Source organism: Protomyctophum parallelum (genome assembly GCF_964188405.1).
Source record: "Protomyctophum parallelum genome assembly, chromosome: 2".
In the NCBI taxonomy this organism is placed as follows: domain Eukaryota; kingdom Metazoa; phylum Chordata; class Actinopteri; order Myctophiformes; family Myctophidae; genus Protomyctophum; species Protomyctophum parallelum.
In genome coordinates this window covers 50,489,407-50,509,401 of record NC_139699.1, presented here as the reverse complement: position 1 = coordinate 50,509,401, position 19,995 = coordinate 50,489,407, and the positions used below count along the sequence as shown (strand labels likewise).

General features: G+C 43.6%; 1 protein-coding gene across 1 annotated transcript in view; it reads right to left on the bottom strand.

Annotated features, from left to right (window-relative positions):
• The window catches only part of LOC310878179 (CUB and sushi domain-containing protein 1-like), a 740,702-nt gene that overhangs the window by 51,824 nt on the left and 668,883 nt on the right, over positions 1–19,995 (bottom strand). Inside the window, exons 53-59 of the mRNA XM_083792333.1 lie at positions 19,239–19,424; positions 17,190–17,387; positions 15,952–16,125; positions 13,571–13,744; positions 12,711–12,884; positions 6,566–6,754; positions 3,037–3,213 (exon numbers count right to left, since the gene is read on the bottom strand). Coding sequence (XP_083648459.1) covers positions 3,037–3,213; positions 6,566–6,754; positions 12,711–12,884; positions 13,571–13,744; positions 15,952–16,125; positions 17,190–17,387; positions 19,239–19,424 — 1,272 coding nt within the window. The remainder of the gene's footprint in view (positions 1–3,036; positions 3,214–6,565; positions 6,755–12,710; positions 12,885–13,570; positions 13,745–15,951; positions 16,126–17,189; positions 17,388–19,238; positions 19,425–19,995) is intronic.

Below are 19,995 nucleotides of genomic sequence, written 5' to 3'. Positions count from 1 at the left end.
AGACTTCTTCTAAATTAAGTAATAATTTAACTCCTAAATCATTTAGCTGGGGACCACCTGGAACCCCCTGAAGGACCACTGGTTTCTCTATGGTTTCCCAAATGCTTTATGTTTATGGGTTTCCGAAATTACGAAAAAATTAATTAAACTATTTTTCAAATCCAAACAATTCCATAATGTAAAAAATAAAACATAATTAGTTCAAGTAGCACAGCTATAAGTTCACGATGCATTGGATCGTATTGTGAGCTTGTACACTAGATCGGCTACATTCACAAATAAATAGGCCTTTAATACATATTCTTATGTGGTTTGGGTCCCGGGGATGATGCCAAATGTATCTGTTGAGTCTTGAGCTGCTGTACAGACAAGTATAGAAGGCCTACACGGCACATGCGTGCGTGCGTGCGTGCGCGCAGAGTGTACCTTACAGTACATTTAAAGCTGCGCCATATATGCATGTTCTATACTAGCATTAAGGTGGGTGTTACAATATTAGCAGCTTAGTTAAAACATCCGACAGGGGGATTTGTGAATTTAAGAAGCTATAAGCTCTGAGCGGCGGTGAGTTCTCTTGCATCTCAATGAGGCCTCCTGCACGCATGGGTCTGATAGAGAGAGAGAGAGAGAGAGAGAGAGAAGAGAGAGAGAGAGAGAGAGAGAGAGAGAGAGAGAGAGAGAGAGAGAGAGAGAGAGGGGCTGCCGTCCCGCTGAGGGGAGAGCGTTCCGAGGCCAGCAGGGTAAAGCCTGCTGCTTTTCAGCTGGAGAGACAGATTGATGTTGAGTTTGGGAAAATGATCACATGTCATGTTGCGAGGCTTCCCGTAGGACGTGATGCTACCACGCGCACCGCTTGACACCTTGAGCGACGTGCGTCCCCCCGCTCTCTCTCCTGTCAGCCCCCATTTTATAGAAAAGCCCACCACGTAGGTTGGCTATGAACACTCACTCACTCACACACACGTAAGCTTACACCGGGCTGTGAGCGCGTGAGCGTGCGTACGCACGTACGTGTGTGCGTGCGTGCGTGCGATTCCCAACCTGCGGGCCGGGGCTCACTGGTGGGCTGCGAGGATATTTCAAGTGGGCCGCCTTTGTTTGTTTTTGTTTTTTTCCCGTACCGGAGTCTTATGAGCGTGTACAAGACCATAATCAATTGATATTAAAAAAGGCGTGCAAAGGCGCCATCGGCGTGGAGAAACATACGTACGGAAATAGGCGCAAAGGGCGCCGGGTGCGTTAAGTGGTCAGATGGGTGTGGGAGGGGGAACAACGCATTTGAGAAGCGCTGCTCTATAGCTCCCAAACTATTTGTCTTAAAGGAGTAGTTCAACCAAAAAACTAATAATTATTTTCTATCAATTACACACCATGAAGCCTTGAAATCATGGTGATTATGTTTTGTCGCAATCCTATCCAAATATGCCAAATGCTGTTTTAAATCCTATACTGTATGTAAATCAAGCTGTGAGCCCTCTCTGTGAGAAGTGGTTAACACAGTACTGTGACCGAAAGCGTGTGTGCGTGCGTGCATGCGTGCGTGCGTGCGTGCGGCGTGCATGCAATCCACAAGCAACCCAGGTGTGAGAAGCTCTGTATGGCTCATCAGGTAATGTTACATAATCACTGCTGTCAGGAAGAAACCTTGTATCTCCCTATTTCAACTTTCTGAGGGGCGCTAGCCCCTCCTATACACAGCTATGGAGATTTCCGTCCTAACACAAAGTTTACGTCACATGTGTCTGAGCAAATCCTACACAAAGATTACATTCCCATTGAATGGACCCCCACGACCCGACTACAGATAAGCGGTTGAAGATGGATGGAGATGGATGGATGGATGGAAAAATGGTGGGATAAAAATGTAACTAGAACATAACTACACTGGATCCACTGGAACACAGGCTCTTTTTTCCATTGCCCAACATGTAGCGGTTTCAGCCCAACAGTTGAGAGAGAGAGCCTATATTTACCCATAATGCCTGAGAGCCTATACACTGTATATTTACCCATAATGCCTGAGAGCCTATACACTGTATATTTACCCATAATGCCTGAGAGCCTACAGTGAAGAAAATAATTATTTGACCCCCTGCTGATTTAGTAGATTTGCCCTAATACAAAGAAATTAGCTGTCTATAATTTTTATGGTACTTGCATTTTAACAGATAGAGACAGAATATCAACAAAAAAGTCCAGAAAAAAACATTATATAAAGGTTATAAATGAAATTCCATTTTATCAGGTGAAATAAGTATTTGATCCCTAAGCACATCATGACTTAATACTTGGTGGAGAAACCATTGTTGGCAAGCACAGAAGTCAGACGTTTCTTGTAGTTGGTCACCAGGTTTGCACACACCTCAGGAGGAATTTTGGTCCACTCCTTTTTACAGATCCTCTCCAAATCCTGAAGGTTTCGAGGCTGTCGCTTGGCAACTCGAAGCTTCAGCTCCCTCCACAGATTTTCTATGGGATTAAGGTCTGGAGACTGGCTAGGCCACTCCATGACCTTAATGTGCTTCTTCTTGAGCCACTCCTTTGTTGCCTTGGCCGTATGTGTTGGGTCACATTAAGGTCATGGAGTGGCCTAGCCAGTCTCCAGACCTTAATCCCATAGAATATCTGTGGAGGGAGCTGAAGCTTCGAGTTGCCAAGCGACAGCCTCGAAACCTTCAGGATTTGGAGAGGATCTGTAAAAAATTCCTCCTGAGGTGTGTGCAAACCTGGTGACCAACTACAAGAAACGTCTGACTTCTGTGCTTGCCAACAAGGGTTTCTCCACCAAGTATTAAGTCATGATGTGCTTGGGGATCAAATACTTATTTCACCTGATCAAATGGAATTTCATTTATAACCTTTATATAATGTTTTTTTCTGGACTTTTTTGTTGATATTCTGTCTCTATCTGTTAAAATGCAAGTAGGCCTACCATAAAAATTATAGACAGCTCATTTCTTTGTATTAGGGCAAATTTACTAAATCAGCAGGGGGTCAAATAATTATTTTCTTCACTGTATATATATATATATTTACCAGTGCAGTATGACAGCGCTCCACTCCATGTGCCGTCCTCCTGGCAGTGGCGCGTAGCGTTGCCCACCAGCACCCCTCCAGGCAGGCAGGAGTACTGCAGCACTGAACCGTGAGTCCAGCTGCGGGATCCGGACACCAGCGCGTTGGGAGGCACACCGGGGTCACCGCAGGAGATGGCTGTGGTGAGACACAGGACGGGTTGAGGAGAGGGGGACCGGTGCAGGGTTAATATACAACAGGTCGTTTCGAGGACGCAATCTGATTGGTTGAAACAACCTTCTAGCCGTGCTTCAGACTCGGTGGCTAGGCTAGCTAGTTTCTTGGGGCATTTGTGGTCTTGGTGGCTTTATCTGTCATTAAAAAATATATATGATTTTTTGCGAAAATCATAGTTTTAAGGGTAACTGTTGTATAATCGCAAAATTACACTTGAGGTTGTGCGTTACTGTCATTGGCACTTCTGCGCTGCTTAAAGAACTCGCCTTCGGCTCGTTCTTGCAGCAACACAGGCGTGCCATTAATGATAGTAACACACTGTAACGACTTGTACAGTACATGTTTTTGACTCAATAAAGTGTAGCCTATATAAAGAAAAGACAAATCAGAGCACAAGTGTTTGTCTAGAAAAATTGTTTGATCTACAAAAAGGGGATAACTCTCCCAGCTAGGATGGGCACAGTATGTCTCCCTTGCGTCAACACAGATACAAAGAGTGGGAAAGAGAGATAGAAAGAGAAAGAAAGAGTGAAAGAATGTCTCATGCAGAGCTCTCCTCCTGGGAGCCGTGTAGCAAGCCCTCTGAGCACTGTTGTTATTAATGGTTCACTCTGATCGGTGTCTGGTCACGGTCAGTCACAGCATTCTGCAGTCTGACGCCCTTCCACGGTGGACCTCTGTTTACGTCGCTGTGGAAGTTGGAAACCCGACGGCTAATACCATTTCCAAATCAATAACCTGTGTCAAATGGTTTCGGACCAGGGGATTGAGCGGGACGCGGCCAACATGGGACTGTAGCAATATTGTATTTCTGCCAAATATCTAGTCATCCAATAACCCCCCCCCCCCCCCCCCCCTGCAATCCTCCAAAACCATTTATCTGAAATGTAATCCTCTCCACGGAACTCACTGTCTCGCTGTTTTCTGTGCTTTGCTCTTTTGCCTCTCTACTTCTCTGTCGTTCTGGAGCAGCTGCGCAATCATGTTTTGCATTCCACGGGTGATGTAAAACAACATATCCATCAAACACAGCTGTGTCCAGTGATCAGATTATTTACCGTCCACTTTGGAATGAACACCCCAGACTACTGTGCAGTAACACAAGAGGTGCCCTCAACAGGGACGCCAATTTAAGTGGTTAAACTGGCACAAGAATCGCATTAATTGAATTGAAAATAAATGTTGTATTTATTAAGGGACCGAAGGGACTTCTTGTTCCCTTATTGTTTTTTGACGGATTTGTCTTCTTCTTCTTCCGCCAAAAATAGCAGTCGGTTTTTGCGAAACTTGGCAATATGGTAGAGGGCCATGCCAAACGGTAAGGACGCAAAGCCCATGACCATTGGCCAAAGGGTGGCGCTATAGCACTCAATTCAAAATGCTAACTTTGAACGGTCATAGCTCATGAACCACTTGAGCGTCGGCAATAGAACTTTGATACACATATGATATACTCATATTTCGTGTTCTGACTTTTGACCTCTGACCTTTAGTTCTCCCACCAAACATCTCATAGATATGGATATAATTTGTATGCTCTGCCCATGCACCGAAAAGGCCTAAAGTGAGTACAAAAATAATACAAAAATATACTAGGCCCTACTGTATATGTATTTTAAACTCTTTTTGTACCATTTCTGTCACGTCTGTGTCACTGTTATAGAGCTGCATGACTATATGCACGATTATGCAACTTATTATGGGTCCATAATGAGATTAGTTATTATAATTATTACCTTTTTTCAGCCGGATAATTGAACGGTATTGCAGTTGCTGTAGCGCACTGTTGTGATTAAAAGAGAGTTGAGCCAGAAGGCAAAGATCTCTGTCTACCGAGAATAAGGTCGCGAATACAAGCGGCCGAAATGAGTTTTCTTCGATGGGTGGCTGGCATCTCCCTTAGAGATATAGGGTGAGAAGTTCAGTCACGCGAGAGAGACTCGGAGTAAAGTCGCTGCTTCTTTGCCTGGAAAGGAGCCAGCTTAGGTGGTTCGGGCATCTGGTTAGGATGCCTCTCGGGCGTCTCCCTAGGGAGGTCCTCGAGGCACGTCCCACTGGGAAGAGACCCCGGGGCAGACCAAGGCGCAGTTGGAGGAAACACATTGACTCACTGGCTTTGGAACGTCTCGGGATCCCCCAGGAGGAAGTCACTAATGTTACTCTGAAGAGGGAAGTCTGGAGCACTCTGGTGGAGCTGTTGCCCCCGCAACCCGACTACGGATAAGCGGTTGAAGATGGATGGATGGATGGACCTTATTTAACAAACAAAATCTCATCTTAATGCAATATTATTCTTATTTTGACTAAAAGCTAAAATAAATAAGGTTTTCCTATTCAGACACAAAGCAGCTGATCGGCCCCGATTTCCGACCACGTGATCGGATCGGGACAACCCTAGTAGAGGGTCATGCCAAATGGCACTGAAACCAGTTTTACTCCAATTGGCCAAAAGGCGGCGCGATAAACTGCTGTTTTTTCCCAGCGGTGAAATTCCCCTTTAATAGTCCAACCAACTCCAAGCTGTCTGTGATGGAACTACCATGTTCACAGCCCGCCATCCCCCCCCTCCATTCTATCTGTAAACAGCAACCTTCTCATCTCCCTGTGTATTCTGTTCTGTGTATCTCTGTGTATACAGCCTCTCTGTCTGTCTGTCTGTCTGTCTGTCTGTCTGTCTGTCTGTCTGTCTGTCTGTCTCTGCCACCCCACCATCCATCCCCAGTTTAATGTATGTGTTTCTATCTGCTGCCAGGTAGCTCTCTGACAATAAAGCCTGTCACCCCAAGACACACACACACACACACACACACACACACACACACACACACACACACACACACACACACACACACACACACACACACACACACACACACACACACACACACACACATGCCTCTGGCATCTTTCAATACACATGTAAGCACGGACGCACAAGCATGCATGGCATGCACATGCACATGCACACACACACTCACACACTCCCCTCTGGCTTTCAATACACATGTAAGCACGCACGCACAAGCATTCATGCACATGCACACACACACTCACACACTCCCCTCTGGCTTTCAATACACATGTAAGCATGCACGCACGCACACGCCGCTCATTCTTTTTTATGATTAGTTTCCTCCCATTTTCTCCTCGACTTCCTTCCTTCCACAACCTCTTTCATTCCATCTGTATCTCACCCTCTTCAAACTATTTCACAGCTAGAATAGCTTTCAGACTGTGTGTGTGTGTGTGTGTGTGTGTGTGTGTGTTGTAATTGGTACTTATACTTGCATAACTCCAGTTTTCCATACAGTACCTAGGCAGCGTGGGATTGGTCGGTCCCAGCGTCCGTCATGCAGGCAGGTGAGGAGGGCGGAGCCCAGCAGGTAGAAGCCTCGTTTACAGTGGATCGCCACGGTGACACCGTAGCTAAAGACTTCTGGGTAACGTAGTCCGGACTGACGCACGCCATTCTCCACCTGACCCGGGTCCGAACAGTTGACCACTATATGACAACACAAACACACACAATGCAGAGATGTCAGATAGAGCTGTCAGATGTCACAGACAGCTTGTGAAGGACATTTTTGTCAGACGTTCTGTTTGGCCAATAATGTTAGCAGAAATGTATACTATAGTGAACTCCTTATGTACCTTATGTACCTGTAAAGCTAAAAGAATAACACAAAAAGTCCTGGGGACTTGTTCCCATTGTGGTCATCCTACAGTATATATTCAATTCATATGTAAGCTAAGAAAACTATATACACTATAGAGTGCTACAGTACAGTATGTCTACATGAAATGTCTATCTAAATTACATAAGTTGAGCTTTTGCATATGCCTGCCCTGTAGGGTCGTCGAGGCTAGGGCAAGTGCTACGGGCTAAGATGGAGTCTGAAGAGGTCAGTTTTCAGACTACGGTGGAAGATTGGGAGTGAGTCTGCAGTTCTGATTGCAAAGGGAAGTTCATTCCATAGCTTTGGAGCCAGAAGGGAGAAGAGTTTGGGACGTGTAGAGCGTTGTCCTGGTGTTTTAGTGAATGTTCATCCAGCTTCCCTGCCTTGGCTGAGTTGAGCGCGCGGGAGGGTTTGTAGGGTCTGATCAGACTTTGAGGATATACCTTAAATTGCTTTGAAGGCCAGCATCGGGAGTTTTGACCGGGAGCGGAGAAGGGGAGAGACATGTGAGATTTTTGTCTGGTTGAAGACTAAGCGAGCTGCAGCATTCTGGATCAATTGTAAAGGCTTAAGTGTGCATGCCTGTAGGCCAGTAAGGAGACTGATGTCTGGATAAGGAGCTGGGCTGACTCCTGAGGAATGGTCTAATTCGTAGAATGTTATAACAGAGTGTAAACCTACAGGATCAAGTGACCTCTGTAATGTGTGCTTTGAATGAGAGCTGACTGTCCAGGACAACATCAAGTATAAAAACATGTATACATCAACATGTATCAAAATGAATGGACAAAGAGCAAATCAGACTGAAATACTTTCTCTCTCTCTTTTTCTCTTTCTCTCTCTCTCTCTCTCTCTCTCCCTCTCTCCACGCTAAAGATCATTATTATCCGATTAGAACTTTTTGAAAAATGTACATAACGGAGAGACTGAATAATTCGGCCCATCGCAGTGCCATTCTTTCAGCTGAACGATCGTCGATCTCACATTTTGATTGTGCATAAGGAATAATTATCTATCTCAGTTCAGAGAGTTTGAGTTTTGAGTCGATTTCGTCCATCACTTCAAAGAAAGAAACAACCAGCTATTGCGTAGGCCTATGTTCCATTCACTCAATAGTGTCCCAGGCACACACACACACACACACACACACACACACACACACACACACACACACACACACACACACACACACACACACACACACACACACACACACACACACACACACACACACACACATTTTGCCTTTTTTTTTTTTTTTACACAAATCTTCTATTCTGGGAGTCCCTGGCACAAATCATTTTGGAAACGGACGGGGGTTCTTCTCGACATGAAAATGATTGAGGAGATCCAATCACTGCTGTCAGGTTTTCTAACATGTTTGAGGAGAACCACTGCTGTCAGGTTTTCTAACACGTTTGAGGAGAACCGCTGCTGTTGGGTTTTCTGGCCAACAGCGATACACTCTTCCAAAGAGTAGACAGCTAGCTGTTATGCCTCTCTCTCTCTGTTCCGCTCCGTTCCGCTTGGCTTTGTTAGTGAACCTTCTCCTCCACTGCCCTTTATTTTTGCTTGAAAAGCGCCTGGACTACATTTGCTATACTTCTCTACTAGCGACTGTACTGACGACCTTAGTGGACACTTTTTCATGATTGGCTGCCTCTAGCCAATGGGAGACTTTACCCATAAAACCCAGTCTGAACGGCATACAAACCCATACTCTGCACTGCACAAGCTGGCAGTTATGACCGAGTCATTCTTGGTTTTTCTTCCTGAGCCTCCATCCGCTCCATCCTCATAATGTCTTTAATTTGGCTTCTGCTGTTCGTTGGGCTCTAGAAATCTATTAATTTCTGCAGTGTTCCATTCTCCTCCAGTGTGTTCTAGTCCTCGCTCTTATGATAAGTCTCTGTTCTCTACACATTCCTGCCCTCATCCAGTCTGAGCACCTTATCCTCTTCTGCGTGTCACATGGGGGGAAGGAAGCTCACATTGAAGTCCACGGGGGACAGCAGTGTGCGTGTGCGTGTCAGTGTGTGCGTGCATGCATGTGTGCGTGTGCGCGTGTTGGTAACACTGTGGAAACAGAGAAGGTTTCAGCCTCATAATTGACAGCTGCTACTGGTGCAAAAACAGAGGGAGGACAGAGACAAAAAAGATAAATGGGGGGGAGAGGGGAGGTGGGGTAGAGCGACAGAGAGAGATGTGGGGGTAGAGAACCAGTAAGCGAGAAAGAATTAAATGGAAACTCCAGCTGAGCAGCTATACTATCGACCTGTGTGTGTGTGTGTGTGTGTGTGTGTGTGTGTGTGTGTGTGTGTGTGTGTGTGTGTGTGTGTGTGTGTGTGTGCGCGCGTGCATTTCAGCATCTCCTGGCGGTTCCAGTAGAACAGGTCTTGAAGAGACTTCCAGTGAAGTGGAGAAGAATGCGTTTGTGTGCCAATCTGTGTGTTGTTTGCACGCACGTGTGTGTGTGTGTGTGTGTGTGTGTGTGTGTGTGTGTGTGTGTGTGTGTGTGTGGTACGTGCGCGACTGCGCATGCACCTGTGTGAGTGTGGGCAGAGAGCACGTGTGCAATTATTTATAGATTGGATTGTTTATTTATAGATGTTTAGTACTGTATTGTATCTTGTTCTGTTATCTCGCACTGCACATTATTTCATAGCATTTTACAGTTCTGCTGACAGCAGAAATGGACAAATACGTAAACATCAAATGATGAAAGTTATATGCGTGGATGTGTTTCACCAGTGATGCAGACATCGATCTGCGTGAAGGATGATGCACATCTCGCCGACGTGGTTTTTGATCTCATGCAAGTCTCCGTTTTGGGACCCAGTTCTCGGTGTGCGTGCAGTATGACAATGCAACCAGGAAAACCTCGCACTGTTTGGCAACCATGTACAATATCGTCTCTGTCCGGTGCAAAACCCCATATGTCCAAAACTGTTACTTTTCAGGATAACAAGTGCCGTGATTTCCCCCCACCTAAAACATATCAGGTACTATAATTCAACTAGAAGATCATGAAGTATACCTGGTTTTCACCTTAGCACCACCCACCTGAACTTAACACCATTTTTGCTAAGGACGTGTATAGACGTCCTTTCTAGTCAAAAAGCAGGAGGCCTTGTGTCTTGGCCTTGGCCTTACACATCTTGGTTGGCCTTTCCTTCTGCACCTTGTGTGTTGTGCATGCATGCTGCCGTTCACTTCCTTGTTTACGGCTCTAGGGAGCTCTCCATGGTTTTGACGAAAAGGACAATGTCTTCATTTCTGACTTCAGCATGCATCTTGTTTAGAATATTAACGCTTCTAGAGATACTTTAGCGTGACCAGCGTGAGGTAAGAACAGAAGATTATTATCTTTAAAAAAAGCAAAGTAGCCAATTGGAAAGCTCAAAATGTGTCGCTTCGCTATTGTGTGACGCTGCAGTATGATCAAGTATATACTGTACTTCCTAATTTAACATTTGCCGGTTTATTATTATTATTTTCTTTTTTTACTACAGTATTTTTAAGCATTTTGACAGTTCATGTGATGACGTGCATATATAGTACACATATACATTACATGAAATCATTACTGTTGGGTAGAAACCTGTTATCTCCTAACCTCTCTAAATGAATGCCCTACAATGCCCTACAGTATGTAGATTCCAATAGCATAATTTTACCCATTAGACCTGAAGCAGATTCTAAAAATGTTTTCTTAAAAAAAGAAAAAAACTAAATGAAACATGGCTGGGACAATATCCGCATAATGAGCTCAACTCATTATTACCGTTATCTTTATAGTTAATGCAACTTCATCAGGACGTTGAATTCCTGATGAAGATCTTGTGATCTAAACTTTGGGCAGTAAAAAATAATTCCAAGCTGAGTGTGCAGACTTTGTTCTGCACACTTCCTTTCAAAAGGTTGAAAGGATGAAAGGTAAGCTTACCATAAACACAATAATCATTGTTAGTTAACATCACCGACTGTCTTTCAGCCTGTAGGCCTATGTTCAAGTGCTTCCGGACTGGATAAACTCAACTCTTTAGTCACTTAATTCATTTTGCCACACTTAGGCTTTGAGCCAGATGCCAAGAAGCAGCTGGTGAAGTAGGATGAGGCAATTTGCTGCATGTATGGAAAAGAAAATAATTGGTGTGAGCAAAAACATCTAATCTACTGACATTCGTCAACAATGGTGTAAAGTGAAAAACAACAACAAATGTTGCTTGTTTGTTTCTCTCTCTCTGCATTATTTTCGACTGTCTTCCGAGTTGTTTAAAGAGATTAAAAATGTTACGTTTAAAAGAGCCCATTTCTTCTGTCACAGACTTTAGTTTGAGTTGAGCTGTGTTGGAAAAAACGACTTTTAAACAAGTTCATGGCTGGTGGGGTGGCAATGACAAAGAGGTTAGTGGGAAACGCAGTAATGATATTAGGGTCGCGACTATTTTCTTGTTCTATTGATAACATTTCCGATTCATCGAATAAATGATTAAACACACTGTTTAATAGACTAAAACTGAATATTTGTTCTTATTACACAGCTTATTTCAATGCTTGATTCTGATTGGTCAATCGCTGAATTGAGCAGTGTGTTATTCCTTGAAAAAAGACTGCTCCGCTCTAAAACAGACTACAACAGCTGTCTAATCAAAGCCTCGGAGCACCTGGATTCGCTGCTTGGATTGAAATGCTGTATCCAACATGACAGCCATGTAAACAAACACACAATGTAATTGACAGCTAAACATTGCTCTCAAGAATGTTTTTGAAAACATTTGAAGCGAAAAAAAAGACGATGCAGTAACCGGAAATTGATTCCATTTGATCAACACTCACTTCCTTGTTTCCAAGGCGATTCATTGCACTCTATGGGGCCAACTTGGAATACTTTCATTACCGTAAGCAAGGACATAGGCCTACTTTGTTTTTTTGTCCCTTTTGGGTCAAATATATTAATTTATACAGTAGCCGTGTAATAAGCGGGATAATGTATGGCTGGGTGGTCATTGTTGATATATAAATCACCCCCTCTGTGATTTATCTATAAACAATGACCACGTAGCCATACACTATCCCTTACATAATCAATTCAATTGATTACTTTGATTTATTGTTATATAGATTTTGGCCACATCGCGACGCATTGTGAGCTTGTAGATCGGCTATTTTCAAATGATTTTTTATACATTTGAAAACTTGAAAAGGGACATTCTGCATAATTAGTACTTTCTACTTTTGGTACTTAAAATAAATTTTGATACCAATACTTTTACTCGAGTACATTTTGAATTCCGGACTTTTACTTGTAACGCAGTAGTTCTACATTGGAACAAAAAAAAATCGCATGGATGCACCTGGGAAGTATCCTCAGTGATATATCCCAACCTCATCTGGGTTTTGGGTCTGTTGAACATCATACCCCTCACTCAGGCGACCCAGCCGGGGTTGATCAAGTCCCGACTTACGTCCCAGTAGCTACCCTCGATCAGTCCCATTAGGGCAAGACCAGGGACACACAATCCATTGGAACTAATCCGGAGCTACTCTGCCGGGACTGGGAGGTATACGTTTCATTAGTGTATCTTACAGTTAATAACACAATGTTCTCTTCTCATCACTCCCTCAGCCTCGGCGCATGGAAGGACTAGGCTCTGTGGTTTTACTCCTGTCCGGACCCCTCCTACGTCTCACCAGGTCCAATTCCTGCTCTCACCAGGTCCGGGACCTGTGCGGTGCACCAGACTCCCGTGTGCGTGTGTGCGTGCGTGTGTGTTATACCTCTGCAGACCGGTAGCGGGCTGCTCCACTGCCCATTGAGCCTGCATTGCGCACGTGCATTTCCGTGGATCGTATGACCTCGGTTGCAGGTGAAGTTAACGACGTCGTTGAGGTTAAACTCGCTGCCGTTGGTCCGTCCATTGGCTGGGTTGCCCGGGTGACCACAGGTGATGGCTGAGGGAGTGATGAGAAGAGAACATTGTGTTATTAACTGTAACATACACTAATGAAATGTTTTACTTACGTTAAAGTATCAATACTGCAATGTAGAACTACAGTTACAAGTAAAAGTCTGGAATTCAAAATGTACTTGAGGAAAAGGAAAATAAATGGGAAAAAAAGGAAGAAAGAAAACATATTGGCATCATTAAAGTAGAAAGTACTCATTATGCAGAATGCCGCGTTTAAAGTTTTCAAATGTGTAAAATTATTTTGAAAATAGCAGATCTACAAGCTCACAATGTGTCGCATCGTGACGCATTGTGAGCTGAAGTGGTTCTAATGTATGTTTTGTGATAATAATCAAATAATTCAAATTTCAAATAAATGTAGTGGAGTAAAAGTACAATATTTGCCTCGCAGTCGAAGATGTAGTGGAGTAGAAGTAAAAGTAATGGAAATTGGAAATACTAAAGTAAAGTACAAATACCTTTACATAATAATCTAAAACTAGAATGTGAATGGCATCTATATTTATAGTAGCATGAGGGCTATTTTGTCAAACTTTGGAAATTGTTCACAGCGGTGCAACGCACATCGGTCCGTTCGAGGTACCAACCAACAGTAAAGTATTCCTTTATGTTCGTACGGCATAATATTACACATGAACTGCAATCATTATGAAATCAAAGACTACTCACGGACGCAGACAGGTGTGGTTCCTGACCACCGATGATCTTGCTGGCAGATTCTGACTGATGTACCAATTAGCCGAAATCCCAGCATGCACTGGTACACCACTGTATCACGGTAACTGGAACCATCTCCACTGATGTGGCCATTGACAATAGGGTCTGGAGAATCACAATGGCCTGCTACAATAGACAAGAGCATACACACACAAACAGAGCTTTTACCCTCAACTATAGGCTTTTTACCTGTGCTCGTCGGGCACCGGCCTACTTGTGAACGATGCAAGTTGAGAACAATGAAAATCGGGAATAGCACCCGTTTTAACCGTCTGTCTGTCTGTGTCCCTTTTGCTCATATATGGAGCTCTCTAAATCTGTCTTTCTTTGTCCCTTTTTTTTGTATAATTTTTATCCCACGATTTTTGCAACCCATTTTATCACGCAGTGTCAATTATCTAATATATAAACTTTATTATATAAACTTTATTACAGGCTCATGGCCCACAGGGTAAAAACATACAATACATACAATACATAAAAAAAGGTAAAAAAAAAAAAAAAAAAGTTATCCAGCCCCTCAGGGAACAAATCAAAAGAGGCACTCGTGCCAGCGTCCTCTGATGGTGGATGTGAACCTGACAGAGCTACAGAGAGGGTCTGTCATCAGCCGTATTAATCCATTCAAGGAGCGGTCCAGTCTACACATGAATTTGTAGGTAAGGTTCCTCAAGAGGGCCATGAAGGTGGTGAGTCCTAGTGTACAGAATAGTGCACTAGCTCTAGTGCTCCTGGGTTTCTTGAGTAGAATGCGCAGACAGTCATTGTAGGCTACTTGCAGCTTGCGCAAGCTCTCCTTTTTAAAGTTCACCCACAATGGGGCAGTATAGAGGGGGGTGCAGTACGCTCTAAACAGGTTAACCTTAACATCAGTTGTACAGTGGTGAAATTTGCGAACCAGCATGTTTGCTTGCACATAAAGCATTCTCCTCTGTCTATACATGTCTTCATCATCATCTAGTGTATCTGTGATGATGTGACCAAGATATTTAGCACTTTTAGCTACATTTACAGTCTGACCAGACAGGTAAAAATGTGGGAACCTGAGCTCCGAGTCATCCTTCGTTCTACATATCAGGACCATGCTCTTCTTAGCATTATACTTAATATTAAAGTCCAGCCCATAATTAGAGCAGATATTGAGCAGATGTTGGAGTCCGCTGCTACTAGGGGATATTAAGCTCAGGTCGTCCGCGTACATAAAGTGGTTAATTAGAGTATCACCAATCACCATCACAGGGAGGGTAGTGCCCGCCCTTGGATATATATGTAATCATGGGCGCCACACTTCCACTGCCAACCTGGGGGGAGGCAGCAAACTGACCTCATGCTTCCCAGTCTTTGTCCCTTTTACGTCCATAATGTATATGCAGATCTCTGATGTTATCAGTATGGGCATATATATGGGCCTGACCATATACAGTATGGGCCTTTTCTGGCGGTTCTGGACAACTGTGAATCAATAATCCGACAATCCAAGGGCGGGCACTACCCTCCCTGTGATGGTGTGGAATGCGTGTGTCTAATTTAAAGTCCATGGGGCGAACGGTTCTCGAGTTACGTGGATTACAGACATACGGTTTAGGGGTGGATTGGCCGGGAAAACTGTGAGGTTCCCAGTTCAATCCTTGCATGGTTTCCTCTGCCATCGATGTATGAATGGGGGAATGTATTGCACACATCTATGTAAAGAGCTTTGGACAAAAACGCTATATAAATGCACTATTAACCATTTAAAAGGCACATTTTCGTATACATACGCACAGAGATTCAGTGCATTTATTGAAAGATTTATATATAATTAGTAGCTTTAGTATACTGTACGGTACGAAAAGGTAGGCTTTTAGAAGACATATTTTATCTAACTGTACCACAATGTATGGTTGGTAGTACACATTCTACTGTGCAATTTGGAGCCCCATCAGATTAATGTACATTAACAAAACTCAACTTTACAACTGCATAACAGCTCAGCTATGAGTAGGTTAATGGGTTTTGCTAAGAGGTCATAATATTGTCTCATATCTGTTAATTCAACCACCCAGTATTATACTATCAGGGATACTGGCTGCTGCTAAACAAAACAAATTGTGTCTCATTTAGATGAAGATTTCATTCATCCACCCCATTTAATCTGTTAGCATAATGGCCATGTTATATAGTATATATTCTCCATCACAGTAGGCTTGAACGTGCATACTGAGGGGAAATTGTTAGAGCTATCGCATCCCGAATCAGATTAGATTTATTTGGGCCAACCGGTGCAACACCACTTGCGTACTGCTGAAGGCTCACTCATTACATAGACTTGGCTGGGTTTTGGTGGCACTCACCTAGACACCTGGTCTCTGCACCACTCCACAGGCCATTGGCACCGCACTCCCTAACATGCGATCCCACCAGTGTGTAACCATGGTTACACATGAAGATGGCAGTCGCCCCGAATGTCGTCAAGGTCCCCAGCTTTGTGCCAAAGGCAGGCGAAGGCAGCTCGCCACAGGAGATGACTGATGAATAAAATGAGAGTTTAGAAACACAGACAATGGGAGTTATAAAGTATAATGATTATGGGTCTCCTGGTACAATTCTAGACTAAATAACCACTTCAACTCAATTCATCAATTCATTGACCGGAGTTCTCCTCGCCTAGGGGTCTGTCCTTTAACCCTCTAGACCAAATCTCTTTGCCAAAAGTAGCCGCTCAAAACGTGTCGCATAGCAAAACTTGTAGATCTATTTTGATGTTAGCCCAAGCATAGGGACACTAGCATTCGTGTGGTTAAGTTGGTGCAAAGGAAATATAGGCCTATATTGTGTACAGTATGTAGCACTTAAAATAACATATATTTTTTTTTGGACAGGTCTGTTATCTGTCATTAAGCCTAAGAGTCGGCTGCCGAACAGCACATTTTTAAACCAACTTCAACCTGGCAACCATATTTTGGGCATGTTACTGTTCAAAAATTAGCGTGAGTGTAGACTCATTCTGTGTCAATTTTTTAACACTGAAATTGTACAAATGGGTCAATTTGGTTTCTAACTTTCAATCATTTCACTGGACTCTCTTCAAGGACTCTCTGGGGGTCCCCGGATCTGATGTTGAGAACCCAGCCTCACGTAGCCAACCTTCATCTGCCGTTGCAATGCATATTACCCTAGGTTGGTCCCTCTCAATTGTGGGAGGACGCCAAAATGGTGACGGCCAACCAGATTCGTCTGGAACCAGGCTATAACCAACCAATCAACACTGAGAGGGAAGAGACTAATATCCACGCAGTGATATCGCTACGCTAGCTAAGGCTATTGAGAACCAGTGAGTGTAGTGGCCCAGTGGTTCTCAAAGTGGGGTCTCGGGAATCCCAAGGCCTCCTAAAACCTAACCTATGGTTTTCTGAAAACCTTCAAATTCTTATTCAAAACATTTTGCTATAAGAGACACAAAGCCGGTGTATGTGACACAGAGGTCACACATGTGACACAGAGGTTAATCCAGGTCTAAATGGGGTCATTCCTTCAGGAGTCACGGGGTCTGCAGCGACTCTGAGAGTTTCCAAATGGAACCAATACTCACTCTTGCACGCCGCCGGATCCTGCGCTCCTTCCCACGTCCCGTTGGCGAGGCAGCGCAGCGTCCTGCGGCCCACGCCTAAATAGTGTCCCGCTGAGCACTCCAACATGACCATGGAGCCAAACTCCTCCGGCCAACCAGAGAGAAGATGGTAGGTCATGTGATCGGTCAATACCCCCTCCACACTGGGGCAGTGGACCGCTTTGGAAGATAGTAAAAAAAACAACAGACAAACAAACGATTGTAATTACTAGACCTTACCCGTTCTGAATATATGAACACCAAATGATGTACAATGTGGGTAATGTGATGTAATAGATCCCATTACTGAGAGGGAATTGTCGTGTCTCGCTATAGCGCACGTAGGCTACGCTATTGTAAACCTAGCAGATGTATCCCACAAAAAGCATGTTTTTGCAATAAACGTACAATTTTGCATTTGCGGCGCCCCCTATGGATGAAAACGGAATTGCTTTGGACTCTCCGTTGATTAAACGTCCCTCGACATGTGAATAAAATGTGGGGTGGATTGGACATTCCGTTCATGATTTGTGTCATTTTGTGTGAAACAGGCCCATCCCACTAACTTTGGAAAGCCGCTTACAGCCGAACGATACGGACTATGACAATTCCGACATGCATAATGTCCCATTTCATGTTTTCAAATTATGTAAAAATATTGAAAATAGCCGATCTACAAGCTGCGTTGCGATGCGACGCATCTGGTATTTATTATTGTTCATTTTGAAGAACACCTTATGTCGAAACGTTAATCTACAATAAAGTCTTGACTGGGAGTGTGCTTCTATTATTCTTTACAGCAGTACACAAATAGATTATTACTAGGTCAAAACGTGATAATAATTGAGAACAGAACATCATGTAATGCTAATTTTATTAAGAATTGTTGGTCTATTTATTAAATCAATATGGGAGTCATAAAATGAGCTAAAACAAAAAATATGTTTTCACCCTTTTAGAGCATATCTGTGGTCATAATAAGTACCACAGACGAAAAACAGTCTAAGTCCAAATTTCATTCTGACCCCTCCACGAAAAGGCCTCGTTGTCCTGAACCCGTATCTATCATTTATACATTATGGATCAATAGTGTGGACTTAGACTGTTTTTCGTCTGTGGCATTCATTAATTGTTGGACTCAGTGACATTAACCATGGATTGATGATTGTATATTACTGCATCAGAGGGACTGACTGTATGTGCAATATGTTATGAATATGATATGAGATGCATGCGTGTTCCTGCTCATTCTGTTCTACTAGGGACGTCATAGATACACTGTTCTTACTGTATATACAGTAATTGTATAACAGAATGTCCATTTAAGTTTTCAAATGTATACAGTACATCTTTTGAAAATAGCTGATCTACAAGCTCACAATGTGTCACATTGTGAGCTTGTAGATTGGCTATTTTCATTTTTTCCCTGAGTGCTGCAACAACCACTCCTATAGATAGCCAACAACCACTCCTATAGATAGCCAACAACCACTCCTATAGATAGCCAACAACCACTCCTATAGATAGCACATTGTAGCTGTGGCTGTGTCTGGCTGTGTCCGAGCACGGAAATAGCGTTATAGCGTTTGTTCACCACCAAGTGTCACTGTTGCACAGCCTAACACACAGACACAGACACACACACAGGCCAGGGAGGAGGGCTTGTACAGTACAGTACAGTACAGTACAGTACAGTACAGTACAGTACAGTACAGTACAGTACAGTACAGTACAGTACAGTACAGTACAGTACAGTACAGTACAGTACAGTACAGTACAGCACCACTCACTTCAGACAGGTCTGATGTTTTTATAATAATTAAAAACTACAAAGTAACTAGTAACTAACGTTTTAAGTATAAGTAAAAGTACAATATATGTGCCTCTGAGACGTAGTGGAGTAGAATTATATTGGACATTTTAAATACTTACAAATAACTACAACAGTACTTAAGTAGTAAATGTACTTAGTTCAACTTTACACCACTAGCAAGAAGGAAAACAGTGGCGTGTGGTGCTGTGTAAACCTACGTAGACATCTGGGGGGCATGGCAGCGTTGCTCCAGCTGCCGTCCTCCAGACACAGCGCTGTCACGGTCAGACTGGGATCCAGGATGAAGCCGTGGTTACACTCGTAGGTCACCTGGCTACCCACCGTGTACTGGGACCCATGGAAGCTGCCGTTGCCTGGTGACTGGGGGAGTCCACAAGAGACCGCTGAGAGAGAGAGAGAGAGAGAGAGAGAGAGAGAGAGAGAGAGAGAGAGAGAGAGAGAGAGAGAGAGAGAGAGTTGAAGAGAGACATTTTCAATCAAACTGCTATATAGTTTCAAGTTCTCAAGTCAGGTGAGACTGTGAAGTTACACACTGGGGACAGACAATGGGCTTCATTCACAAAACGCGTTGGTAAATGTCTACTGTTGCTTTACCGTATCCCTGCTCCTATAAGTAAAGACCAAGATCAGATTCATGCAAAACACAGTAAGTATCAAAACATGGAAAGAAAAAGAAAGGTACCTCTAAATTGTACTTAAGTGCATTACTTAAGAACGCCAACGCCATTGTACAGGTCTTTATTAAGGCTTTTCAGGGCCCTGGACTTCTTGGACCACACTTCACCTCTCCCAACACCTCCCCACACTAAACTGCTGTAGTACACAGTTCCAAAATATGCACATGCTGTATCCAAACATGCCGTTATGTCACAGATCGCTGAAGCCTCATTACCATGTGTGTCATCGTCCGTGGAGTGTCATAATGTTGGCATAATAATTGATGCCTACAGATTT